The sequence below is a fragment of the Dreissena polymorpha genome, chromosome 8, assembly GCF_020536995.1.
Source record: "Dreissena polymorpha isolate Duluth1 chromosome 8, UMN_Dpol_1.0, whole genome shotgun sequence".
Lineage (NCBI taxonomy): Eukaryota > Metazoa > Mollusca > Bivalvia > Myida > Dreissenidae > Dreissena > Dreissena polymorpha.
In genome coordinates, this window is record NC_068362.1 from 39,258,611 (window position 1) to 39,286,298 (window position 27,688).

Sequence of the window (27,688 nt, forward strand, 5' to 3'; positions counted from 1 at the left end):
AAATCAGAGTGGGTATTTCATTATCCATGTATAAGAGTTTCATTTGTTAACTCTTGCCAGTTTACCTCCTCTGTGTATATCAGGTTGCAGAGTGAGACGTGAAAGCCTGGTGGCCTATCAGTCGAGGAAATCCTTCCACATCCAGCAAGCCTACTTCCTGTATTGGTTCAATGTTGCCAAGGCGAGAAAGTCCATCCGTGGTCATGCCAACCTCAAAATACAGCTCAAGTAAATACATTTCTTAGTTTTTTTCCTGTATGTATTTTTTTTAAGTTATTTATTATATTTGCTCATTAAGTAATATAGAGCCTCAGAGCTTTTCATATGGTCTGCAATAATTTTGGGCTTGTGTTTGAACAATACAAAATGTAAATAACATGGTCGCTACACAAGTATTCGATATAAGACCATATGTGCATTTTATTTTATGGTCAAAAAAATTAATGTCCAAATAAATGTTTTATATCAAAATAGCAGAATGGTAATTAAGTATCAAAATACTGACAGATATTAATGTAATAGTAATTACTGTAAATTCTTATAGTGTGTTCAAATCCTGGCTGCTTTACACGCGCAAGAAGAACAATCTTCGGCGCCTAGAGAAGACATTCACACGGAAACGTAATGAGCGAATTCTCAGCGACCACTGGTACCTGGTGAAGACACGGTATGACTACTGCGTGGAGTTGGGTGAGATGGCAGGACGAGTGATCCATGAGAAGAATATGCTGCTCATGAGACAGGCTCTATCACACTGGGACTTCAGGCTTAAGGTTGGTACATACCAGAATTGTTCTAGAAAATATGGTTTAATGCTAAGCTTGCAGAACAACACTTTCCGCCTACACTGATTGTTATTTTAAGAGACTTCCTTTAAACCAACAATTCCATGAAAGTGTGGCCCCCAAAACAATACTCTACACACATGCATTAATTCTGATTTTCCAATAACAAAGCTCATGTATTCATGTCCCCAAAGATGGTGGATTTTGGTTTGCTCATGTCAGACAGTGTACAACTTCCAATTTCCCACATATCAACTAGATTTCATCCAATTTTTACAAAACTTCTTGAAAATGAATCTGGTCATGATATATATAGGTCAATGTTCGATACTAATGAGCGAAATTGCACCAGGAAATGTCAAGTTATGTTGACTTAATTATATCAAACTTGCTGCAACCATGCTGCAGGTTGAAAGATCTTTCTTTGGCTGTTTGGAATGCGATTTGATAACGCTTAGAAACACTATTTCAATTCCTTGCTTACAGATTGCTTAGCAACACTTTTTCAAATCATATGGTTACAGATTGTGATTGCTGACGAGTATCATGAGCACGCCCTTGCCAAGAGAACGGCCACCAGGTGGCGCCAGTTTGTTGCTAGGCGACGACAGGAGCGTGAACATACGGCAAGGCAGACTGAACGTGCTCTGAGGTTCTACAACAAACAGCTGTGGTACTAAATAAAGTTCTATCTTTGTTTAATCCTTGACCACTTAGGTACATTAGAAAGTTACATTTGATATAAGTCCTTACTAGATTCAAGTTTGAAAGGCTACTTTTACGAACCCAAGACACTGATGAGCAGCAAACAACATAAAACCTGAACAGACTGTGAGTTACTCGCGGGCTGTTCTGGTTTTATGCTGTTTGCAAGTCATTTTCACTTTGTTTCTGAGTGGGCAAGGGTTAACTAGTAGTGAGGGTAACTGGAATTGTGAAATTGATTTTTTTATTGCCCAGATTGTCCCTATGATTTAAAATGGGAGACATAAGGCAATATACTCTTTCATCCTTTCTTATGTTTTTCAGGTCTCAAACATAAACTGTCTAGACTTTATATTCATTATTCTTCACAATCAGCCATAATACAAAACATTCTAATGAAATGATGTAATTGGAGCAAGTGAGAACATTTTAAAACTGCAACTACAATAAACTGGGCTTCAGCCATTGATGAAACAGCCCCTGATGTTTTATAAAGTACATTTTAGTCCGTAAGATTTGTTTATCAACATATAAAATTCTTTTATAGCAATAAAGCGTATCAAAGTTGGTACAACGAGGTTCTAGCCACAAGACATGCAAAGAGAAGGCGCCAGAAACTCTGTAACAAGTATGCCCTGGTCTGGAAACACAAGGTGGACATGGTCTTTACTGCAAAGTGCTTGGTATGTATAGGGTTGCTATGGTGACCCTCCTTTTTAAACCTACCGGTAGTTTGACTTGTAGCTCTTAACATGTTTGTTATGATGACATTTAAGTGATGTTTTTCCAGTCTTTGTAAATGGAGGTCTTTGTTATTGTGCATTTTGGCATCAAAACAGCTTATTTTAGTGATATTTATTATTATAACACGTCATGTGAAGTTGTAATCTTATACAAGTTATATTTATATTGCATGCACATTTAATGTTTTTCAATACAGGCTTGATATCTTAATATCATTCTTTTTTTAAGTTTTATGATTATCCCTTTCAGCGCTGGAACCAAATTTTAAAGGCATTTGCAAACAGTTTGGATCCAGATGAGACGCCACAAAACGTGGCGTCTCATCAGGATCCAAACTGTTTGCTATTCTGATAGTATTTTTTGAAAAAAAATCGAATAAATGCTAATTTTAGAAATTCTGCAGACGACATTTTAGCAGACGACAAATTTCCCAGCATGCAAAGGGTTATAGATCGTATTGTGATAGTCACAAGATTTATTAATTTTATAAAGAAATTCTTCAATTTTTTTAGTGATCTTCATTAACAAAATTGTTTGAGTTTTTGATTGCACTAAAGCTGTTTTGAAGTATAGCAAACTTAGAAATTATACATTACATATATTGTATTTACATTTGGGAGCAGCCTTTTTGTGTAACACACTTCTTTTAATGATTCTCAACTTCCATTAAAGGTCGACAGTTAAAAAGCGTAGTATAATCATGTATGAAATACAGATGGTAATCAAGATGATTATTTTCCATTATTCAGTACAATGAGAAACTGCTCTCAGAAGCTTGGAGACGCTGGCATCTGGAGTTTGTGAGATACAAAGCCATCCGCAAAGTGGAAGCGTTTGACAAGAAAACAGCAAATGACCATGGTATTTGTGTCATGGAAGAACCTTTGCAAGAAGCGTCAGACACGCAAGATATCTTTGATCCCACTGCCGGTATCTCCCGCATTCAACATGCCCGTAGCAGGGACTAGCTCACCCACAACACCCACCGAGGATTATTATGACACCCACGAAACCAACGGCAACCCAACTGGAAGGGTTCAGGCTAGACCTGCCCGGGGGTCACGCCTGCCCTCGCTGAGTGCCAGGAACTCTCCCACGAGTGCTGCGGAGAACAGCAAGCTGAGTTTCCCGAGTAACAAAAGAAGGGGCTCTATATACTAGAATACCATAGGGATGGGCTTTTTCAATAATTATTTTTTAAGATTTCTTTTCAATAACAGTGTTGATATTATTGTAAATGTTACAGATTCCTATGAAAGTTTACACAAACATAAGGCAGCTAGGAGTTTGATACTTTGTTAGTGTATTCTTATTGTTTAGATAAAGAGATATTAATGATGTGTGTTTCGCTTGCTTTAAGACAAATAGTGCCTTGGTCAAAATAAGTAAATTATTGTTCATATTGTCTTAAGATAATTGCTAATTATTTGCTTTACCAATGTTTTGTGACTTTTATATATCCCACACTGTCCAAGCTGTTTCATCCTCAACCAGTATATGCTACATGTGCCTTAAATTGCTATTTAGCCAAAGTTGCAGTCCATTATGAAAGTTGAGTGTTAAATATTAGCGTTAGTTCAGTCACACTAGTTCATGTTTAATTTTGTTCATTCAGCTCAACTAAAATAAACTTTAACTGTCTGTGCTCAACATCAAGAGTGCTATTTAAAAGTATGTATAAAATATATAATGGAATATATATTTTTACTCTCTTGCCTGAATTGGAAGTGTGAAATGTAGAAAGGAAGGGTTGTATTTATCTCTTGATGTCTTGAATCTGGTTTAAAAACTAGTATGCATTTAGAAAATGTATAGTTTGAATGTGTTGTAAATCGAATGTTAAACTGTAAACTGTTCTTTAAGAAAGTTGGGTGTAAAACTGTTGTATATACTTAGCATTTATGTTTTTAATGCACCACACACTCAACACCAACATTTCTGTATTTTCAAACTTTGTAAAGTTTGTGAATTGGGTGCTGAGAAAAGTACTGTTTGTTTTGTGGAAAATTATCTGAATCTGCACGTTTTGCAGTGAACTTATATGTTTGTTAGGTATAGAACTGTTTGTTTTTAATAGATCTGAAGCTAGTCAATTGTTAATATTTCACTTCGCACATTTTAAATGTCCTGTATTTATTGCTTTGTTTTTAAATGGGTAAATACAAAAGCCCGTATTGTTATTTGATTTTGTTGTTCGAGTATTTATTCTGATATGTGGTAAGTACATTTGTGTTTTTTTCAGTACTGAATTATCAACATTTGCATCATACATGTATTTACTTTTCTTGTTGCAACTATACATCTTAATGCAACCCTACATTTATTTATTTTGATTTTAAGCTCTACTGGCAAAAGGCCTGAAGAGCTTATGTCATGGCGTGGTTTCCGTCGTCTGTCCGTGCGTGCGTTAGACTTTTTCTTGTTTACGCGATAAAGTCCACAGTTTTCATGCGATTCTTTTCAAACTTGTTCAGTGTCTTATATTAATGAGGACTCGAACTCTATTGAAAATGGGTTACATCAGAGTAAAAGGTCCAGAATTATCTCCCCTTGAATTTGAGAAAATTGTGAAATAAGGCTTGTTTACGCAATTAAGTCCACAGTTTTCATCCAATCATTTCCCAACTTGCACAGTGTCTTTATCTGAATTATGAGTCAAACCATATTGAAAATAAGCAATATTGGAGTTATAAGTCCAGAATTATCTCCCCTTGAATTTGAGAAAAAATGAAAATCTTTAACATTTTGCCATAACTTTCGCAATATTGAAGATAGCAACTATATATTTGGCATGCATGTGTAACTCATGGAGCTGCACATTTTGAGTGGTGAAAGGTCAAGGTCATCCTTCAAGGTTAAAGGTCAACAAAAAACAATCAAAGCGGCGCAGAAGGGGACATAGTGTTTCTGACAAACACATTTCTTGTTTGTTTACATATAAGGTTCTATCTTTTTGAAACTTCAACGGATGTTTTATATCATCAAGGGCCAGAACCCCATTGAGAGTGAAGAAAATTTGTCTAACTTATTGCTTAAAAGGAGCCATTTGAAGTTTAAATTTTACGCTTCTTCTTGTTTATGCGATAAATTTCCCATTTTGGGTCTGTTTATTTAAAACTTACTCAGATTGTTCATACTATCAAGGGCTTGAGCCCTATCATTCCAGCCAGTAGAGCGATTCAGGCCCACATAGGTCTCTTGTTCTTTATTCTAAGATAATTAAACGAATTGAAGTGCAAGTTTTTTTAAACTAATATCAATAAAATTCATGCATCAATACATAAACATTTTAAAAGCTATGCTTACAAGAACATATCGCTCAATATGGAAATAATATTATTATGATGTTTGTTAATAAGTGCTGTTTTATGTCAAGAACTGATTTGCTACTAGTAAAAAACATCAAAAGATTGTTGGAATATATTGTTTGTGGCTTAGTTTTATTGCTTTTAAATCGTAACTTTTTAACCACATCTTTTTTTACTTTTCACAAGTATTTATACACATGTCTGTGATATTTCATACCAAACTCTTCAAAACGCCAATAAATTTATATTATCTATTATCTGTTGCTGTGTAGTTGTTTTGTAAATAACGTGTGATTCAATGTGATAGGAATGAAACAAAAGATAATTAACTTTCTGTTACCTATAAATCTTGTGCTCTTGACTTCGAGTATCAGTCATTTGAACTAGCACACAAAAAATATGAATATCCATGCACAGATGTAACTATGTTTACATGTTGCTCAATATAAAGTAAGAATGTGACATTCTTTTTAAAGACACCTCGGCTCTTCTTAAATGTGCGGATTTTGCCATGTGACCATTATAATAAAGGTTGGTTTTAAGTTTTTAAAAACTTTTTAAAAACTAATATTAGAACAGGCTGTTTAAAAAATGTATACTGTCCGTTAGGGCAGCCTTTGTGTCAATATTTGTATCAAAGAAGTAAAGGGTAACCTGTGAGGTGTACCAATACATCGCGAGTCATCTGAGGAAGTGGAGTCCTAGGGTACATGCTGAGTCCCGGGTTTGACTGTTTCATCACCGATTTGTAATTGTAGCCATTGGTCCCAGTAGGGTTAAGTTTCCTATGGCCTTTATAGTTGTAGGCGTGGCCCCAGGATTATTCAGAAACCATTCCTCATGGGTCACTGTGACCTTGACAAGTGTCTGAAATCAATAAGAACATCTACAAGTCATGATCAATTACCTGTGAAGTTTCACTCCAAGAATGATGTCTGAATTATGATCAAGAAACCATAAAACTAATGATGTCTTGACCCACTGTAAAATCAACAATCTCAAAAGCGATGTCTGATCTATCCTATGAAAGTAACAATCTACAAGAATGATATCTGAAATTGTCAAAGTAACATTCTACTATTTGATATCTGAATTCCTGTGACCTAAAATCAATAAGAATGATCTGAATTCCTGTGAAAGTAACCTATACAAGAATCATATCTGAAATCCTGAGCAAGAAACACTCTACAAGAATGATATCTGAATTCCTGTGAAAGTAACACTCTACAAGAATGATATCATGAATTCCTGTGAAAGTAACACTCTACAAAGAATGATGTCATGAAATCCTGTGAAAGTAACACTCTACCAGAATGATATCTGAATTCCTGTGAAAGTAACACTCTACAAGAATGATATCTGAATTCCTGTGAAAGTACACTCTACAAGAATGATGTCTGAAATCCTGTGAAAGTAACACTCTACAAGAATGATATCTGAATTCCTGTGAAAGTAACACTATACAAGAATGATGTCTGAGATCCTGTGAAAGCAACAATCTACAAGAATGATGTCTGAATTCCTGTGAAAGTAACACACTACAAAAGAGATGTCTGAAATCCTGTGAAAGTAAATCCTGTAAAAGTAACAATCTACAAGAATGATGTCTGAATTCCTATGAAAGTAACAATCTACAAAAGAGATGTCTGAAATCTTGTAAAAGTAACAATCTACAAGAATGATATCTGAATTCCTTTGAAAGAAACAATCTACAAAATGATGTTTTAGCCTTCGGTGCAGGTGGAGGGGTTTGCTTCATTTTATATTAAAGGTTTCATTCAATAAAGTCTTGCAGATATACCAGTTTATATAAAATAAAAGGCCCCGTAACATCAGTCTTATTTTACAGCATAATATTTATGGCACTTGTTTTACTAAAAGGGGGAGAAAAGCCTCATTTCTATTGTCAAAATGATGGATTGATGGTGGCAAACCATGTGTCAAATAACACTTGATGCATAGAACACATTGTAGAAATATTTATACTACTAGTAGAACTATTTAAAAAACAACATCCATTACACAAGAAAACCCAATGTGACTCAAACATAGTTGTTTCTCTGATTTCTATGTCACTTACATGTGTGAGTTATGGCCCCCATAATTGTGTACAAGTTCTGATGCCAGCTGATCAATTAGTTCTCTCTGGCCCTGGGACAGGTTATGTCTGGTACCTGTATACAAACAATAGGGAGTCAGACTAAATTCTGACCCTGGGACAGGTTATGTCTGGTTCCTGTATACAAACAATAGGGAGTCAGACTAAACTCTGACCCTGGGACAGGTTATGTCTGGTACCTGTATACAAACAATTGGGAGTCAGACTAAACTCTGACCCTGGGAAAGGTTATGTATGGTACCTGTATACAACAATAGGGAGTGAGACTAAACTCTGACCCTGGGACAGGTTATGTCTGGTACCTGTATACAAAAAATTGGGAGTCAGACTAAACTCTGACCCTGGGACAGGTTATGTCTGGTACCTGTATACAAACAATAGGGAGTCAGGCTAAACTCTGACCCTGGGACAGGTTATGTCTGGTACCTGTATACAAACAATAGGGAGTGAGACTAAACTCTGACCCTGGGACAGGTTATGTCTGGTACCTGTATACAAACAATAGGGAGTCAGACTAAACTCTGACCCTGGGACAGGTTATGTCTGGTAACTGTATACAAACAATTGGGAGTCAGACTAAACTCTGACCCTGGGACAGGTTGTGCCTGGTACCTGTATACAAACAATAGGGAGTCAGACTAAACTCTGACCCTGTGGACAGGTAATGTCTGGTACCTGTATACAAACAATAGGGAGTGAGACTAAACTCTGACCCTGGGACAGGTTATGTCTGGTACCTGTATACAAACAATAGGGAGTCAGACAAAATTCTGACCCTGGGACAGGTTGTGTGCCTGGTACCTGTATACAAAAAATTGGGAGTCAGACTAAACTCTGACCCTGGGACAGGTTATGTCTGGTACCTGTATACAAACAATAGGGAGTCAGACTGGGACAGGTTATGTCTGGTACCTGTGTACAAACAATTGGGAGTCAGACTGGGACAGGTTATGTCTGATACCTGTGTACAAACAATTGGGAGTCAGACTGGGACAGGTTATGTCTGGTACCTGTGTACAAACAATTGGTGAGTCAGACTGGGACAGGTTATGTCTGGTACCTGTATACAAACAATTGGGAGTCAGACTGGGACAAGGTATGGTACAGGTTATGTCTGGTACCTGTATACAAACAATTGGGAGTCAGACTGGGACAGGTTATATCTGGTACCTGTATACAAACAATTGGGAGTCAGACTGGGACAGATTATGTCTGGTACCTGCATACAAACAATTGGGAGTCAGACTGGGACAGGTTATGTCTGGTACTTGTATACAAACAATTGGGAGTCAGACTGGGACAGGTTATGTCTTGTACCTGCATACAAACAATTGGGAGTCGGACTGGGACAGGTTATGTCTGGTACCTGTATACAAACAATAGGGAGTCAGACTGGGACAGGTTATGTCTGGTACCTGTATACAAACAATTGGGAGTCAGACTGGGACAGGTTATGTTTGGTACCTGTATACAAACAATAAGGAGTCCGACTGGGACAGGTTATGTCTGGTACCTGTATACAAACAATTGGGAGTCAGACTGGGACAGATTATGTCTGGTTCCTGTATACAAACAATTGGGAGTGAGACTGGGACAGTTATGTCTGGTACCTGTGTACAAACAATTGGGAGTCAGACTGGGACAGGTTATGTCTGGTACCTGTATACAAACAATTGGGAGTCAGACTGGGACAGATTATGTCTGGTACCTGTATACAAACAATTGGGAGTGAGACTGGGACAGGTTATGTCTGGTACCTGTATACAAACAATAGGGAGTCAGACTGGGACAGGTTATGTCTAGTACCTGTGTACAAACAATTGGGAGTCAGACTGGGACAGGTTATGTCTGGTACCTGTTTACAAACAATTGGGAGTCAGACTGGAACAGGTTATGTCTGGTACCTGTATACAAACAATTGGGAGTGAGACTGGGGCAGGTTATGTCTGGTACCTGTATACAAACAATTGGGAGTCAGACTGGGACAGGTTGTGTCTGGTACCTGTATACAAACAATTGGGAGTCAGACTGGGACAGGTTATGTCTGGTACCTGTATACAAACAATTGGAGTCAGACTGGGACAGATTATGTCTGGTACCTGTATACAAACAATTGGGAGTGAGATTGGGACAGTTATGTCTGGCACCTGTGTACAAACAATTGGGAGTCAGACTGGGACAGGTTATGTCTGGTACCTGTATACAAACAATTGGGAGTCAGACTGGGACAGGTTATGTCTGGTACCTGTATACAAACAATTGGGAGTCTGACTGGGACAGGTTATGTCTGGTACCTGTATACAAACAATTGGGAGCCAGACTGGGACAGGTTATGTCTGGTACCTGTATACAAACAATTGGGAGTGAGCCTGGGACAGTTATGTCTGGTGCCTGTATACAAACAATTTTGAGTGAGACTGGGACAGGTTATGTCTGGTACCTGTATACAAACAATTGGGAGTCAGACTGGGACAGGTTATGTCTGGTACCTGTATACAAACAATTGGGAGTGAGACTGGGACAGTTATGTCTGGTACCTGTGTACAAACAATTGGGAGTCAGACTAAAATAGGAGCCACGTTCTGGGAAAACGGGGCTTAATTAATGTGTGTAAAGTGTCAACCCAGATTAGCCTGTGCAGTATGCAAAGATTAACCAGGGATGACACTTTCCGCTTGTATAGAATTCCTGTGTACAGGAAGTCTCTTCTTAACAAAAATCCAGTCTAGGCGGATACTGTTGGTCCCAGTCTAGGCGGATACTGCGGTCCCAGTCTAGGCGGATACTGCGGTCCCAGTCTAGGCGGATACTGTGGTCCCAGTCTAGGCAGATACTGCGGTCCAAGTCTAGGCGGATACTGCGGTCCCAGTCTAGGCGGATACTGCGGTCCCAGTCTTGGCGGATACTGCGGTCCCAGTCTAGGCGGATACTGCGGTCCCAGTCTAGGCGGATACTGCAGTCCCAGTCTAGGCGGATACTACGGTCCCAGTCTAGGCGGATACTGTGGTCCCAGTCTAGGCAGATACTGCGGTCCCAGTCTAGGCGGATACTGCGGTCCCAGTCTAGGCGGATACTGCGGTCCCAGTCTAGGCGGATACTGCGGTCTCAGTCTAGGCGGATACTACGGTCCCAGTCTAGGCGGATACTGCGGTCCCAGTCTAGGCGGATACTGCGGGTCCCAGTCTAGGCGGATACTGCGGTCCCAGTCTAGGCGGATACTGCGGTCCCAGTCTAGGCGGATACTGCGGTCCCAGTCTAGGCGGATACTGCGGTCCCTGACTAGACTATGCAAACTGCACATGTAAATCTTGGAAAACACTTAACCCTTTGCATGCTGGGATATTTTGTCGTCTGCTAAAATGTCGTCTGCTGAATTTCTAAAATTAGCATTTTCTTTGAAAAATTTTTCCAAAGAATACTATCAGAATAGCAAACAGTTTGGATCCTGATGAGACGCCACGTTCTGTGGCGTCTCATCTGGATCAAAACTGTTTGCAAAGGCCTTCAAAAATCCAGTCTAGGCGGATACTGCGGTCCCTGACTAGACTATGCAAACTGCACATGTTAATCTTGGAAAACACTTCACAAAAATGCATAAAGCCCAGTTTTATCAAAGCAAGGTTCATGAACCTGAAACAGGCATAAGCATACAAGTAAGAGATAGGTTTGCAAACAGATAGGATCAGACTTAAACATAAATTGTTATAGGCATTAAACATCTTTAAACTGTGTCTTTGCTTTTGATTTGATCATATTAAAATATGTAAAGTAAGGAATTACTGCTTTTAAGACCTGGAAGATTTTGTATCATATGAATGTTTTAGATCCACAGTACTGACATTTTCTGATTAAGTGCTCATGTGTTTGAGCTCCAAAAGCAGCCAAATGTAAACAACCATCTTAATTAGTACTAGTACAGTATTATGTAAACAAATATGAGCAGGTTCTTTCTTCTTTTTTTTTAGAATTGAATAATTACTTGTAGAAACTGTTTAGTACACAGCATATTCTGAATAACAAACACTATTAAAATAGAAACAAAGATAACAAGAAATTTGTTTGTCGGAAACACTATGTCCCCTTCTGCGCCACTTTGAATTTTTTATTTTTTTTACCTTTGACCTTAAAGGATGACCTTGACCTTTCACCACTCAAAATGTGCAGCTCCATGAGATACACATGCATGCCAAATATGAAGTTGCTATCTTCAATATTGCAAAAGTTATGGCAAAATGTTAAAGTTGGCGCAAACCAACAGACAGACAGGGCAAAAACAATATGTCCCCCACTATAGTGGGTGGGGGACATAAAAAGCTGCAACTTGCCTGGTGACAGAAGGTGTCTGACCTGCGCCTCAGGGGACATGAAAGTTCTCTGGTGCAGATGCTGCAGATGGTTCGGTTGCGGGTATTGCTGCTGCTGCTGATGATGTTGCTGCCCAGGGGACATGTAGAGTGTGGCCTGCTCTTGCTGTGTTGTCTGTGTCTGATCTGCCAGTGGACCTACACTGCATGATGCTGGAGACATAACAGCTTGTTACTCACTTAGGTGGATACAATTAGCATTAGGGGCCATCTACTGGCAATGCCAATGCATATGGGAAGTATCTTGAGCCAATTGGTCAATCCGTTCACAACTTATTGATCAGAAACAATTTTCGCTCTTAGTGTTACAGTGACCTTGACCTTTGACCTAGTGACCCCAATTTCAATACTGTCCAAGGCCAACGCACATGGGAAGTATCAAGCCAATTGGTCAATCCGTTCACAACTTATCGATTGGAAACCAACTGGTCTACTGACAGATAGACTGACCAACATCCAGCTAAACAAAATACCCCCTCTTTTTCGAAGTGGGAAATAAAAAAAAGAATAGCAATGAACATTTCAGTACAGAGGCATGTAAAATCAGATTTTGATGGGTTTTTACAATTAAGTACCAGGCAATTAAAAGACCAATTTTATTTCCAACCTGAACATGTCATGATGCGAATGTTCACAATATCATGGGTTTTTGCGCCAGTTGTTTCCAATTGGTGCAGGCCCTTAATTTTCACCATTCGGAAAAAAATTCTCTGACACATATACGCAAATGACAGAACAAACAACATACCACTTTGTAATGACTGGTACCTAGGAGCATACTGAGCCCCTGGGTAGTCTGGAGGACATTCAAACGGAGTCCCATCTTCCTGGTAGCAGTTACCATCCTGATCCGTGTACGTGGGACCCTTGTGCGCAGGGTAGGCATGGGCAGTGGCGGGATGCTCCTGATCAGTGTAAGTGGCCCCCCTATGTTCAGGATAGGCATGGGAAGTGGTGTCTAGATCCGTGTAGATGGCCCTACCGTTTTCAGGGTAAGTGGCAGTGGCAGGATGCTCCGGATCAGTGTATGTTGCCTCCCTGTGTGCAGTGTAGGGATGAACAGCTGAGGTATGAAGCTCATTGTGGTTGTGATCCACAATTGGGTGGCTGAGATCTGTGTAAACTGTAGTGGGTATACCTGAAAAATTCAAACTCATGAGATCAACCATTAGCCCTTTGCATGCTGGGAAATTTGTAGTCTGATAAAATGTCGTCTGCTGAATTTCTAAAATTAGCATTTGGTTCAATTTTTTTCAAAGAATACTATCAGAATAGCAAACAGTTTGGATCCTGATGAGACGCCACATTCTGTGATGTCTCATCTGGATCCAAACTGTTTGCAAAGGCCTTCAAAATTCGGTTCCTGAACTGAAAGAGTTAGTTGACTGATAACAGTGTATACTGTTGTAGGAATACCTGAACAATACCAGAATCATGAACACTTATCAGGTTAAGACCCAAGGTCACTGTGGCATAATGGTGTCCGCCTATCGACCTGGAGGTAAATGTTTTGATCCCTACTGGGGGAGGGTTCCTTAGATCTTCCCCGAAGACACCAAGTACTGGTTATAACACTGGACCCATTACTTCTGACTATAAACAGTTTAAATTCACATATTAATTTCATCTTAAAAATGTAATTCATTGTGAAGAAAAAAACAGATTTAAGATGTTCTCATTGGCCAATATTTCTAAGGTGCAACTAAGTTTTAGATTACATGTATTAACTTTCTCAGTTGTCATTAGGTCTTTTGATATTTCTTTTTTTTTTTTAATCATTTTTCAGTTTTTTATAATAAAAATGTTGAAAAATACAAACAGCATTTTACTTATAACAGAAAATAGACTGTAATAAACAGTATGGAAATTAATCCTACCTTGGAGGGCCATTAACTCTTTCAGTGCTGGAACCGAATTTTGAAGGCCTTTGCAAACAGTTTGGATCCAGATGAGACACCACAAAACGTGGCGTCTCATCTGGATCCACACTGTTTGCTATTCTGATAGTATAATTTGAAAAAAAAAAGAAGAAAATGCTTATTTTAGAAATTCAGCAGACAACATTTTAGCAGACGACAAATTTCCCAGCATGCAAAGGGTTAATGCAAGCAAATACCAATGACATTTATGCAGACCAGAGCATAGACAATACTATCTGCAACAGAAATGGATACTTTCAGCTTGCAACAACCCAGGCCTTTTCTAACAGATTCAAGAGAATGCTATTTAAAACCAAACCTGGATGTGGATCGCCCAGCTGGCTTAGCTCATCAGCACTTCCTGTCTGGCTGGTCCCCACATTTCCCTCAATGTACGGTGCCTGTGAATTGGTTCCCACATTTCCCTCGATGTACTGTGCCTGTGAATTGGTTTCCACAATTCTCTCAGTAAACTGTGGACTGGCTCCCACAATCCCCTCATTGAACTGTCCCTTTGGACTGGCTCCCACATTTTCCTCACTGATTTGTGCCTGTATAAGAATGGTTCCTGTGTTTTCCTCAGTGCCCTCCCCCTGTGTGCCGGTACCAGCACTAGTTTGCTGGGGACAGCTGTCAGCACCTACAGCCTCCTCAGGGACAGCATGAGTGTAGCCCTGCACCTCATCATCATAGGCAGGATCCTTGTCAGTTCCTTAAACAAAATATGAGCCCGCTCTAGGAAAAAAGGACTTAATGCATGTACGTGAAGTGTGGTCCCAGATTAGGCAGGCAGTCCCCAAAGGCTTATCAGGGACAACGCATTCCATTTTTATGATATTTTTTGTTTAAAGGAAGTCTCTTTAAACCCTTTCCCACTCAGAAGCAAAGTAAAGATACCTATGTGCAAACAGCATAAAACCAGAACAGCTTGTGAGTAACTCGCAGTTTGTTCAGGTTATATACTGTTTGCTGCTCATCAGTATATAAGGGTTGGAAAGGAAGCCTTTTAAACTTAAATCTAGTAAGAAAGGTCTTCAATTAAATGTAACTATCTAAGGGACAACAAATGTGTGAAAATATATATCTAAGTGGTAAAGGGTTAAAAAAAAATCCAGTTAAGGCGAAAAGTGTCTTCCCTGGTGGACTGCACAGGCTAATCTGGGACGATACTTTATGCACAGGCTAATCTGGGACGATAATTTATGCACAGGCTAATCTGGGAAGATACTTTATGCACAGGCTAATCTGGGACGATACTTTATGCACATGCATTGAGACCTTTTGTACCAGAGCCTGGATCATATTCTTATACATGATTTTGTTCTTAACCCTTTGCATGCTGGGAAATTTGTCGTCTGCTAAAATGTCTTCTGCTGAATTTCTAAAATTAGCATTTTCTTCGATTTTTTTCAAAGAATACTATCAGAATAGCAAACAGTTTGGATCCTGATGAGACGCCACATTCTGTGGCGTCTCATCTGGATCCAAACTGTTTGCAAAGGCCTTCAAAATTTGGTTCCAGCACTGAAAGAGTTAACTTTAAATCTTACTATTTGTTTTAACTAAATTACATTGAAAGCCTAGGCTCTCTATAGCACTATAAAGCGTTCAAAAATTTTCCAAACGGACTTCAAGAAATTTTAAAGCACTTTTCAAGGTCAAAATAATGAAATACAAGAACTTTTGCTATTTGTAACTTTGAAATGTCTTTAAGTACTTTTTATGACAAAGATGTATTTGCACATACATAACTGAATGTATTTCAACATAGTTGTCCCTATTTAATAATGAAGCATCAACTGCATTTTTATCATTAAATCTAAGCATTATAATTTGAATTTGTAGGAAATATACATTAACAACACTTTAATTTATCACAGATGTCAAATATATGAGCGTATTTTACCTTCATATTGAGATGAATGTGTTAATAGTAAAACTGTCGGTACATGATTCATGTTAAGTTACGATATATTTACGATAAACTGTGTGATAATTTTCACAAATATATCATGACATGGACCTATACTCAAAATGCAGCCTTGTTTTGAAATTCAAGTTAACATCATTGAAAATGTGAACAATAGTGAACCCTTGTGTTTATATCAGGTGTTTATATAATTTTAAACAAACTTAACTTTATTTGTGTGAGCATATTTAAATGTCTAATCTTGCATTTGTTTAACTTTTAACAAACCAGAATTCTCTTTTTATTCCTGCTGTTTTGGCTGCTCTTGAGATCCGATTCACCCATGCTGACAATTTTAACATTTGTTTGACATTGCTTTCATCTTGCCAGAGTCACTTGAACCACCCAAGGGTTCCAATTGACCCAAAGTCTTTTTAAAAACACAATTTCTTGTAAGCATTTTGTGTCGTTTTCTTTACCTGGCCAGAAAGTTTATTCTAAGTTATTGTTGTAACAAGTTAATAATTACGGTCAGAATACATAGCAGAAAGACCATACAAGAACAGAAAGTAAAATAAAACTGGGTATAATCTCCTCAGATAGGAGGAGCAATATATCATCAGATCAATGGCGTAAAATTAGCTGAGAAATTTGAAAGAAAAAAAAGGTTTGCAACACTTCAAATTGTGATTATTTCATTTTCAAGCACTTTTCCAGCCAACTTCATGCATTGCCTTATTAAACCACTTTTCAAGGCTTCTGTTTGAAAATAAGCACTTTTTAGCTCTCTAGATCGTTTTAAAGCACTTTTAAAGGGAAACCTTGATTTTCAATCACTTTTCAAGGTTTGTGACAAACCTGCTTAAAAGACTGTGTACATAGTTTGAAATTGAAAGGGAGTAAATTAGCTGAAAGGAGAAAAAATCACACCAGAAATTATGTAAGGAATGCCAAACTCACCATAGAGGTCTGCCTTCACTGTGTGCTGCACTGCGTCTGTGGAACACGAGGATTCCCCTGGGGAGCCCAGGGAACTGTCCAGCTCTGCTACAATGTCAATCAGAGGAATAACAGTGCAAATAAGCAACTAAAACGGCTAAAGCAATTTTTTTGCCCAATTGGTAAAAGTACCGTATGGTGAAAAATTTGCACGAAAAACCTGAAATTGTGAACATTCGCGATGTTTATTCTTCTGATTGGGAAATCGGTGTAATGGTTTTGTTGCTACCTAATACTTTAAAATACATTACTCATTGTTGTCAAGTTGTCAATATTATTTAAACTTAGGTTCAAGCCATACAGCTGCAAAGGTAAATTAACTAAATGTTGCTTTTAATTTACCAAAAAAACAAGAGATGTGTTTGTCAGAAACACAATGCCCCCAATTGCGCCGCTTTGAAGCTGTAAATTTGACCTTTGACCTTGAAGGATGACCTTGACCTTTCACCACTCAAAATGTGCAGCTCCATGAGATTCACATGCATGCCAAATATCAAGTTGCTATCTTCAATATTAAAAAAGTTATGACCAAACTTTTACGAAGGTTAAAGTTTTAGGAAAGAAAAATACAATGATATTTGACCTTTGACCTTAAAGGATGACCTTGACCTTAACTTTTCACCATTCAAAATGTGCAGCTCTGTGAGATACACATGCATGCCAAATATGAAGTTGCTATCTTCAATAATTCAAAAGTTATCAAACTTTAACCAAGGTTAAAGTTTTGGGACACACACAATGACTGACACAATGACAGACAGACAGACAGACAGACAGGCCATAAACCATATACCCCCAATCTTTTGATCCGGGGGCATAAAATGAGTTTTTTTTGTTAGTTTTTTTGGAAACCTTCATTTAGGATTTTTTTCAGACAGCAATTGGGAAATCGTTAGTTTTTTTTCTATTGAGATCGTGCCATTTTCCAGTGCTTAATAAAGAAGGGAAAATACCGCTTGGCTAGTACTTGTTTATTTGGGTTTCACAGCAATATGGCTTCAAATTCAAAAGATCATTATTTTATTTGGTTTGTAAAATATATTTCTTTTAAAATGAGTTTTTTAATCAGAATATTTTCTGATTTATGATTTTTGAGAGAAAATAGAACAGAACGCTAATTGGTGACTATGATTCACTTTTCTCCAGTGTTTTTGGATAGAGCAAGAAAAGTCAAGTAAACTGCTATTGCTTCCTCAGCTGATAATATTAGCTTTGTCTGGAAGCCTAATTTAGCTGATTTGAAAAAAGAGCACAACCAACAATATCTTCATTGTTTGACCCGATCTTCATTGTTTGACCCATCATCAACCAACAAAATATTAATTGTTTGACCCATCATCAACCAACAAAATATTCATTGTTTGACCCATCATCAACCAACAAAATATTCATTGTTTGACCATCATCAACCAACAAAATATTCATTGTTTGACCATCATCAACCAACAAAATCTTAATTGTTTGACCATCATCAACCAACAAAATCTTCATTGTTTGACCCATCACCAACCAACAAAATCTTCATTGTTTGACCATCATCAACCAACAAAATATTCATTGTTTGACCATCATCAACCAACAAAATCTTCATTGTTTGACCATCATCAACCAACAAAATCTTCAGTGTTTGACCCATCGTCAACCAACAAAATCTTCATTGTTTAACCATCATCAACCAACAAAATATTCATTGTTTGACCATCATCAACCAACAAAATCTTCATTGTTTGACCCATCATCAACCAACAAAATCATAATTGTTTCACCCATCAATGTCTATTGTCTACAGAATAATAATGTAATAGTTTCTTTCTTAAATATCAATGAATGCAGCTTAAAATTAAAAGATTTCAGGACTGCCAGATATCTTTTATAACTGGGACAAACTTTACTTAATAGAGGAATGTGTAAAAAAATTGACAAGGTAAAATACAAAAAACTATGCAAAGACAAGTATTAAAACACACAATCCTTTTGTCAGCAATTAATTAATATGGCATAACAGTGTTGTTTTTTCTGATCAAAATCTGGACAGTATTCAGCCCCATTCCCAATTGAAAAAATGTATATATGTTTCCCAAATGGGACCTAAAAATATCCAATTGAAGAATTCAAAAAATATATATATTTTTTTTTTTTTTATATCTCAACATTTTGTTCATCTTCTCATCAAGCTATTTACGTTCAACCTTAGTAAATATACATGTAATACTTCAAACACTTTTATTCTCCATTGTGAAGCATTTTTTAACAAAACAGCAATAACACTTATTTCCCAATTTTAGTCAAAACGCCGTGAATTTTCCCAATCCAAAGGGAACCGGCCCAATTCCCAAAATGGTTAAAAAAAAAACACTGCATAAGATTTGAAAGAAAAAAAGATAACACAAGCTCAGGGGCAATTAGTAAAGAAGTACGCTTACCAAGGAAAGTCCTTGAAATGAAATTGGTCTTTATTGATTTATTAGTTCCATACAAAAATGTAAAACACTGACTGCGCTGTAAGAGAATATAGCAACAAGAAATGTAAAACACTGACTGCGCTGTAAGAGAATATAGCAACAAGTAATGTAAAACACTGACTGCGCTGTAATAGAATATAGCAACAAGTAATGTAAAACACTGACTGCGCTGTAAGAGAATATAGCAACAAGTAATGTAAAACACTGACTGCGCTGTAAGAGAATATAGCAACAAGTAATGTAAAACACTGACTGCACTGAAAGAGAATATAGCAACAAGTAATGTAAAACACTGACTGCGCTGTAAGAGAATATAGCAACAAGTAATGTAAAACACTGACTGCGCTGTAAGAGAATATAGCAACAAGTAATGTAAAACACTGACTGCGCTGTAAGAGAATATAGCAACAAGTAATGTAAAACACTTACTGCGCTGTAAGAGAATATAGCAACAAGTAATCGAAAATGACGTATGAATAACGCTTAAACCTACACAGCTAAGATACACATCTAAAGGAGTTTGTAGTCTCCTAGAAAATAAAATTGGGCTGTGCTCTGGGAAAAGGGGCTTTAATGCATGTGTGTAAAGTGTCATTCCAGATTAGAATGTGCAGTCCGCACAGGCTAATCAGGGAAGACACTTTCCGCCTTAACTGGATTTTTGCTATGAAGAGATTTTTTTTTAATTAAAAAATACTATAACAGCGGAAAGTGTCATCCCTGATTAGCCTGTTTGGACTGCACAGGCTAATCTGGGACAACATTTTACGCACATGCATTAAACCCCCTTTTCACAGTGTGAGCCTCAATCAAATGTCAGACCTTTCTTAATAGATTCAACATTTTTAGGCTTCAATCACTTGGAACCATAAGCTAGTGACAAGCAGCAAACAGCATAAAACCTGAACAATATGTGAGTGACTTGCAGGCCGTTCTGGTTTAATGCTGATTGTATATATCTTTCAGTGCTGGAACCGAATTTTGAAGGTCTTTGCAAACAGTTTGGATCCAGATGAGACGCCACAGAACGTGGCGTCTCATCAGGATCCAAACTGTTTGCTATTATGATAGTATTCTTTGAAAAAAATCGAAGAAAATGCTAATTTTAAAAATTCTGCAGACGACATTTAAGCAGACTACAAATTACCCAGCATGCAAAGGTTTAAGGCCATGTTCCCCTAAGCTGCTGAGTGGAGTAAATCCTAGGACTACATTTTTACCTAAAATGTTTGCATCATCCGAATACTTGTGTTGAAATCCATGCCTGGTTTCTTCAGAAATGTTCACCACGTCAGTCACATGAGAGGTGCCTTTGAGAATGTTTTCAATGTTGAAATTACTCATCTTGCATTCATTTACTCCTGTGGAAAAAGAGACATTGGTGACCAATCTTAAAGACAGGTTCTGAGACTGTATTAAACTACCTATTCTTAAACTTAATTCTGAGAATAAAGAATATTCTTTAAGCTTTAAAGTTCTAAATATTCCTTATTGTTGAATCTAACTTGACAATTTACACCTTAAGTTACATAATTCTTCATATGAAACACTAGTGTGCTTTAAATGGCATATGCACCATTGCCCACCAGCGTTTATTTAATTAAAGTTTTGAGTACAATTTCTTGGGTCTATGTGTGCATATGTACCATTGCCCACCAGCGTTTATTTAATTAAAGTTTTGAGTACAATTTCTTAGGTCTATGTGTGCATATGTACCATTGCCCACCAGCGTTTATTTAATTAAAGTTTTGAGTACAATTTCTTAGGTCTATGTGTGCATATGTACCATTGCCCACCAGCGTTTATTTAATTCAAGTCTTGAGTATGATTCCTGGGGTCTAAGTGTATTGTTTTGTACTCACTCGAGTCCAAGATTAGATTGATGAATACCAGCCAATATGTGACAAGTGTTTACAGGATTGAGACTGGGAAGACACATATTTTGACGCATTTGTAGTCCCTTAGAAAGTTAAATTTATTTAAAGACCTTTCTTATTACCCTAGATCAGTTTTTTTTTCCTTCTTTGAGACCCGAGGAATTTCGGCCCTTTCCCAAAGATGAATTTTTCTCTCTTACAGAGATTTTTCCCAAAAACAATGATATAAAAAAATATTTTTTTTGTTTAACCTTTAATTATTAAAGTTAACCTGATCCAGTGTAGAAAAATAGAAAAACATATTGCATAATTTAATTATCTGTTGCCTTGAATTTGTTTTAAAAAAGTAAAATATGTTAAGTTGATTATTTTCCAACAAACATGCCCATATCAGCCCGATATTAGCTACATGATGGCATATCGGCAGAGGTTTGCCGATGTTGGGTCGACATCGGACCGACGTTTATGTAAAACAAAAATTAGTTTGTTAAAAGATAAGACCCTTTTTGTAATGTTCAATTTTAGTGAATCCATCTGGTTTAATAACGTTTGAATAGGTAGCATATTATAAAATCATGGTTCAAACAGAAATCTCAAACCTAAATTCAAGCACTTTTCAAGGACTTTTGAAGGCCAAATTTTCATTTTCAAGGCCAAGAACCGTACGTTAGTTTCCTTTAAAAAATGCATTTTCAAGCCAGATTAACACAGGAAATGTCATTTATTTGCTCAAACACATTAAACTTATTCCATATTAACTCATACATGTTATTTAATTACATACAAATACATGTTATCCATCCTTAACTCAATGAGTCTCACATATGTATTAACTTTAAAGTTATTACAAACAAACACATTGCTTCTCAATTTCATGTTTTCGGTGTAGGTTTCCCCTTTCTAATTCTTGTGGCTTTTCAAAGCGCTTTCCCCCATCCCCCCGACATCAATGGTCTTCATACAGACCCGACAATGTGCTTTTCAAATGTCATTTGTTTTCTGTACCCAGGAATATTCAGTTAACCACCCTGGTTTGAAACAACACTTCCCCATCGCTGTGTTTTCACTCGCCAAAATTGATCACAATGAAGAACCTCTGACGTAGTACACATAATCTGTGACATGTACACATAACATTTCGTACTCAATAGTGTACGCAGCTTATATTTCGTACTCAACTTATTGCGCGAAGGAATTTATGATAAATTTTCGTAATATTTCCCTTAAGAACGATTTAAGTTTATAATTAAAGCGATGATAAAAGTAAATTTGAGCAGAAATAAACATTTTCAAGGCTTTTTTACATGAAATAAGCACTTTTCAAGCACTTTTTCAAGGCCAAACTTTGTTCAAGGGCTTTTCAAGCCTAGGACTCGTTTTCAAGCACTTTTCAAGCCCTGTGCGAACCCTGAAAATTTATATTTATAGGACAATGTCGGCCCGATGTCTGCCCAGTGCTATTAACATAACTCGACAGTTTAAAGTATGATATCGGCCCAACATAGGCCCGATATCATAATAAACACTCAAGAGAAAAGGTTACTTTGATTATTTTCTTTTTAATTACTTGTTGCATTAAATTTAATTGTATATGTCTCTTTTAAAAAGCGTGAATGATACTTGGTATAAAATAACAAGAGGGCCATGGGCCCTAAGGCGCTCACCTGAGACCCAAAGGAACTAAACTATTCTGGGAAGGTGGAGTTCAAAATAACAAGGGCTGTTTGTAAAACATGCATGCCCCCCTATATGGGCTATAAGTTGTAGTAGCAGCCATTGTGTGAATACGATTTTTGTCACTGTGAATGGTGGTGGTGGTGGTGATGGTGGTGGTGGTGGCAGAAGAAATAGTAGTAGTAGTAGTAGTAGTAGTAGTAGTAGTAGTAGTAGTAGTAGTAGTAGTAGTAATAGAGTAGTAGTAGTAGTGATGGTGGTGGTGGTAGCAGAAGAAATAGTAGTAGTAGTAGTAGTAGTAGTAGTAGTAGTAGTAGTAGTAGTAGTAGTAGTAGTAGTAGAAGTAGTAGTAGTAGTAGTAGTAGTAGTAGTAGTAGTAGTAAGTAGAGCAGTAGTAGAAGTAGTAGTAGTAGTAGTAGTAGTAGTAGTAGTAGTAGTAGTAGTAGTAGTAGTAGAGCAGTAGTAGTAGTAGTAGTAGTAGTAGTAGTAGTAGTAGTAGTAGTAGTAGTAGTAGAAGCAGTAGAAGTAGTAGTAGTAGTAGTAGTAGTAGTAGTAGTAGTAGTAGTAGTAGTAGTAGTAGTAGTAGAAGTAGTAGTAGTAGTAGTAGCAGCAGCAGCAGCAGCAGCTGCAGCAACAGCAGCAGCAGCAGTAGTAGCAGTAGTAGTAGTAGTAGTAGTAGTAGTAGTAGTAGTATGCATTACAAAAATGCAGTTAGCCTTACATTTGGTAAAATTTAAATATATTACAAGGGAGGCAAATCTGTAACAATAAATTTAAACTTATTTCATTTGTTTCCCCTGTAGTGTATTACCTCCCCTGTCCTGCTTATATTTATATTAATTAACAAAATTAAACATGAACACAATATTTAACATAAAAATATACAAAAAATCTCATATTCTGATAATATTTTTACTGATTCACTGTATTTTACTAAAAGGATGATGTTTCATTTGACTGATAATTATAGATTTAGGATAACAGACCAGTTGCTTCAGTAATATTGTTCAGAGTGTGCCCTGTTGGCCGCGTATGCATTTTTAAATTATCATTCAAATGAAAGTTTTCACAAAATAGGCAAAAACGAATAAACATGCAAAGTTCAACGAGCTCCTGCGGCCATGTTTTCTGACGAATCAAATTTCTTTGAACAACTTTTTCAGGGGAGCCTTCAAAGGTCATTCCTGTGAAATTTTTTGAAAATCTGATGAGCGGTTTCTGACAAGAAGATTTTTTAAGGTTTTTACCATATATGGTCATGGCGGCCATCTTGGTTATGTGATCAAATTTTTTTTAACAATTCTTTTGTCCCATGACCTAGGGATGCTCCACATGAAATTTAGTTGAAATTGGCTCAATGGTTTAGTAGAACAATATGTTTACAAATTGTTTACGGACGGACGGACGCCGGAGGCTGAGTGATCACAATAGCTCACCCCGAGCTATCGCTCAGGTGAGCTAAAAATGTAATGGTGTGTCCAGGATAGGGCTGTTATGAATACACTAGGTGACTAATACGATACGTATCACGAATACAGGGTGGCGAATACGAATATTTATTTGTGAATATGAATTTCAATGAACAAAAGTAATACTGACAACTTGACATAACATTTTATACTGTGAAACCATTTATTTTCGTCAGCACGAAATTTCGTCCTTTTTTAAAAAATGACTATTTCGTCAGCACTTAAATTCGTCCATTTCTGGTTTTGAAAAAAAAGCGTCCGTTTTTGTTTGTAATGTTTGTAATACATGTAATACGTGGTTGCGAAAAAATCGTGCTGGGGAAAGAGGGGTGACACTTGGTAGTCACTTGCAGGTGAAAGTCTGTTATTTCAGGTGATAGTAACTGTCCCTTATTATTTTATGTCATTGACACGTTCTTTGTTATGATTAGCGGATAAGTGGGACTGAAAAACCCTTATCGAGTGTTTTAAACAACGAAGCCAATTGCCTATTAGTCTTTTTCCATTACAATCATGGACAACCAAACAAAAATCAATATGTTCTTTATTAATTTGTAATAAAAGCACAGAATATATTTCAATCAGGTGCTGATCACACATCGTCATATTTTAATTGCGTTTAATTAATAGTATTGTCTTTAATCCGGATTCGCCGCGTATTGGCTGTATAATCTGCAACATCCCTGAAAAATACAATACACACAATGGTAATAAAGTTGTTAACAATTAGCGCTAATCAACACTATTATACCTAAACAAAGTTGACGCATTCGATACAGCCTTATTGCATTCGCGTTTTACAGGAAATGTCAGTACACTGTATAATGTACACCCCTTTGTGTCAAAACCGGATTTAACTTGAGTAAGAATAGTCGACTGTTTCATGTTCTTTGTATCAATACCATCCGGGTATCTGTACTATAAGTATACTAGTCTACAAACAAGGTGCGCGCTTCCCCATATGGTTATTCGGACGTTCAAAAAATTGACCTACGGTTTAGCGTTCACGCCGTCGAACGCATTAAGCAATATAACTCGTTTTTTTCACTATTTCTTTACTTGCAAAAAATACTAGTGGCTTATAACTTACCTTGCAATCTTTTTTTCTCGCATTTTGCGAGTGTGCGAGTGTTAATTTCGAGCCCTATGTATATGCGTGGATTACGCTGGATTTAAATGCCTCATGCCTACGGTAATTCAGTCTTATTTGTTTCAAATATGGGACATGATTGTTCGTTAGGATCTTGAATTCGTCCATCGGTCGAAAGACGAAAAGGACGAAAATTAATGTCTGACGAATAATAATGGTTTCACAGTAGTATGAAACTATGAGTATTTGTCAGTTTGATTAATTGAGTATCATGGCATACTGAAAATATGAAATATAACACTTTGAAATAACAAAACACTGACCAGAACTGCTTAAACTTTGAACACAGTTTTGAGAAAACATGACTAGTACCAAGAAAACGACAAACGACGTGTATTTGGCATTGGGGTCAATGATATCAATAGCATTCCCTTTGTTAGGCTTCATGTTTGTTGATCAGTTGCACAATCATTGTCGTAAAGATAAACAAACAAAAAATTCCATCTGCTAATCCTTTGTGTGTATGTTTGAGCATCAAATCACTCGTATTTACCTAAATAAACATTAAACAACCATCGAAAGATTTTTCAATTCAATGTCGTCAATATTCAATCGGTGCCCGCCATTTTTGTTGATAATCTCACTGTGTAACATAGTGGGTGGAGTAAACATGATGAAAAACGCCAAAATAAGGAGGACATTTAAATATAGGGGTTTATTGTATGCACCTTCATTTGTAAGGTAAGATAAGACGAATAAACTTTCAAACTCGAAACCATGTTGTTTGTATTCGTCAAATATTCGGTTTGGGAGGTGGCGAATAACGAATACAATTCGTCCACAGCCGTATTCGAGTAATTCGAATATTTGAATGTATCGTTACAGCCCTAGTCCAGGAAGAGTAACAGTTGTCAAAAGAAATTACCGTGGTTGTTTCCCTTGACATTTTAAATTTGCAGTGAAGATCTGTCACGGTGTGGGAAGTATCCAAAATAAAGTATGTAAACCATCATAATATTATAAAATACCTTTCAATTAATAAATATATATTTCATATTATTATTTCTTTAAATATGCGTTTTAAATATTTTAGTTTAAAATATATTCAGTCCTGTATGATCATACAAATATGCGGGAGATAGCTGCATTGAATTATTTCTCAATTATCAAGGTAAAAACACTCCGACCTGAACATTTTTAGCTATTCAGGTTAGGAATAAATTTTAATTTGTTTATCCACAAGATTTGACAATGTTTGTTAAAGCTTTTTTTTCTGAAATTGGTGTCTGTCATGTAATGTCACAGGTTTTTGCGACTGTCTAATATTTGTTTTATTACATTGCATGTCAAATGAGGTTGCCAAGCAGTATAACAGGCATGGAAAGAAACAAAAGGCAGCTTTTTTAGAACTTTGATTGTCTGTTGCTGTGCACAGTATGTACTGTAATGACTCTATGTTTTCGGACACTTAAACATAATTAATTTTTTTCGTGTTCGAAAACTTAGATACGAAAAATATTTTACAAAAGAGAGGTGTCCGAAAACTAAGAGGCGAAAATTGAAGTGTCCGAAAATAGCGTCAATTGTATCAACGACTACCAGTAATAGCACGGGCTTGTAAAAAAGCATGCCGTATAGTATAAAAATATAATTTATAAGACGCAGGAGTTATAAATTGATTTATCATTGCTTGTCTGTAATTTCCTTTTATGAAACATTCTTTAGGACTTGCGCTCTCCATTTCCTTGGTTGGACTGGTTTGTGGACTGGTTTGTGGACTGGTTTGTGGACTGGTTTGTGGACTGGTTTGTGGACTGGTTTGTGGACTTTAATGTTCGTCCAACTTTATGGGACATTCGCAAATTTTGAATGGTTTTAATTCCATTATTGCTTTCTTATTTAGCAATAAATAAATGCCGGTTAGCGCTTCTGCGTCTGCCCTTTTCAATCCACGCATTTGTTGTAGTGTTTTCATGTCCCACAAATGAACAAGGAAATTTGGAGAGGGAAAATATAAAAATACAATTATAAGACGCAGGAGTTATAAATTGATTTGTATTTAAAGCGTACTGATTGGCCTGTTAAAGTCTTGAAATAATCTAGTCATAAAACTGTTGAGTTGCCTTTTAAAGTTTCCTGTTTAATTGCGACTAGATAGCCATGTGATGTCATCATTAATGTGGTAGTGTTTCAGATTGGGTCGATAAAATTTACAAATGACCGATGCAATTTAATTCAGTGCGAAAATCGGGCCGACCAAAAAA

At 37.0% G+C, this 27,688-nt stretch overlaps 2 protein-coding genes across 24 annotated transcripts in view; one reads left to right on the forward strand and one right to left on the reverse strand.

Moving 5' to 3' along the window:
* LOC127840885 (uncharacterized) overlaps positions 1 to 3,202 on the forward strand; it is a 178,864-nt gene extending 175,662 nt beyond the window's left edge. For 18 of the 20 annotated variants that reach the window (XM_052369336.1, XM_052369335.1, XM_052369333.1 and 15 more), the window contains 5 exons: positions 84 to 228; positions 545 to 773; positions 1,310 to 1,458; positions 2,038 to 2,173; positions 2,984 to 3,202. In XM_052369336.1, the coding sequence (XP_052225296.1) occupies positions 84 to 228; positions 545 to 773; positions 1,310 to 1,458; positions 2,038 to 2,173; positions 2,984 to 3,202 (878 nt within the window). Of the gene's footprint in view, positions 1 to 83; positions 229 to 544; positions 774 to 1,309; positions 1,459 to 2,037; positions 2,174 to 2,983 lie in introns of those variants that run through there. The other 2 variants (XM_052369334.1, XR_008030618.1) reach the window with 2 other exon arrangements.
* A 4,649-nt stretch (positions 3,203 to 7,851) lies between these two features.
* Positions 7,852 to 27,688, reverse strand: part of LOC127840887 (uncharacterized) — a 28,962-nt gene continuing 9,125 nt past the window's right edge. The window contains exons 2-8 of one of the 4 annotated variants that reach the window (XM_052369342.1): positions 20,535 to 20,675; positions 16,814 to 16,897; positions 14,264 to 14,656; positions 12,774 to 13,163; positions 11,987 to 12,178; positions 8,088 to 8,149; positions 7,852 to 7,902 (exon numbers count right to left, since the gene is read on the reverse strand). In XM_052369342.1, the coding sequence (XP_052225302.1) occupies positions 7,867 to 7,902; positions 8,088 to 8,149; positions 11,987 to 12,178; positions 12,774 to 13,163; positions 14,264 to 14,656; positions 16,814 to 16,897; positions 20,535 to 20,675 (1,298 nt within the window). In that variant the 3' untranslated portion in view covers positions 7,852 to 7,866. Of the gene's footprint in view, positions 7,903 to 8,087; positions 8,150 to 8,336; positions 8,399 to 8,643; positions 8,672 to 9,271; positions 9,321 to 11,986; positions 12,179 to 12,773; positions 13,164 to 14,263; positions 14,657 to 16,813; positions 16,901 to 20,534; positions 20,676 to 27,688 lie in introns of those variants that run through there. The other 3 variants (XM_052369340.1, XM_052369341.1, XM_052369344.1) reach the window with 3 other exon arrangements.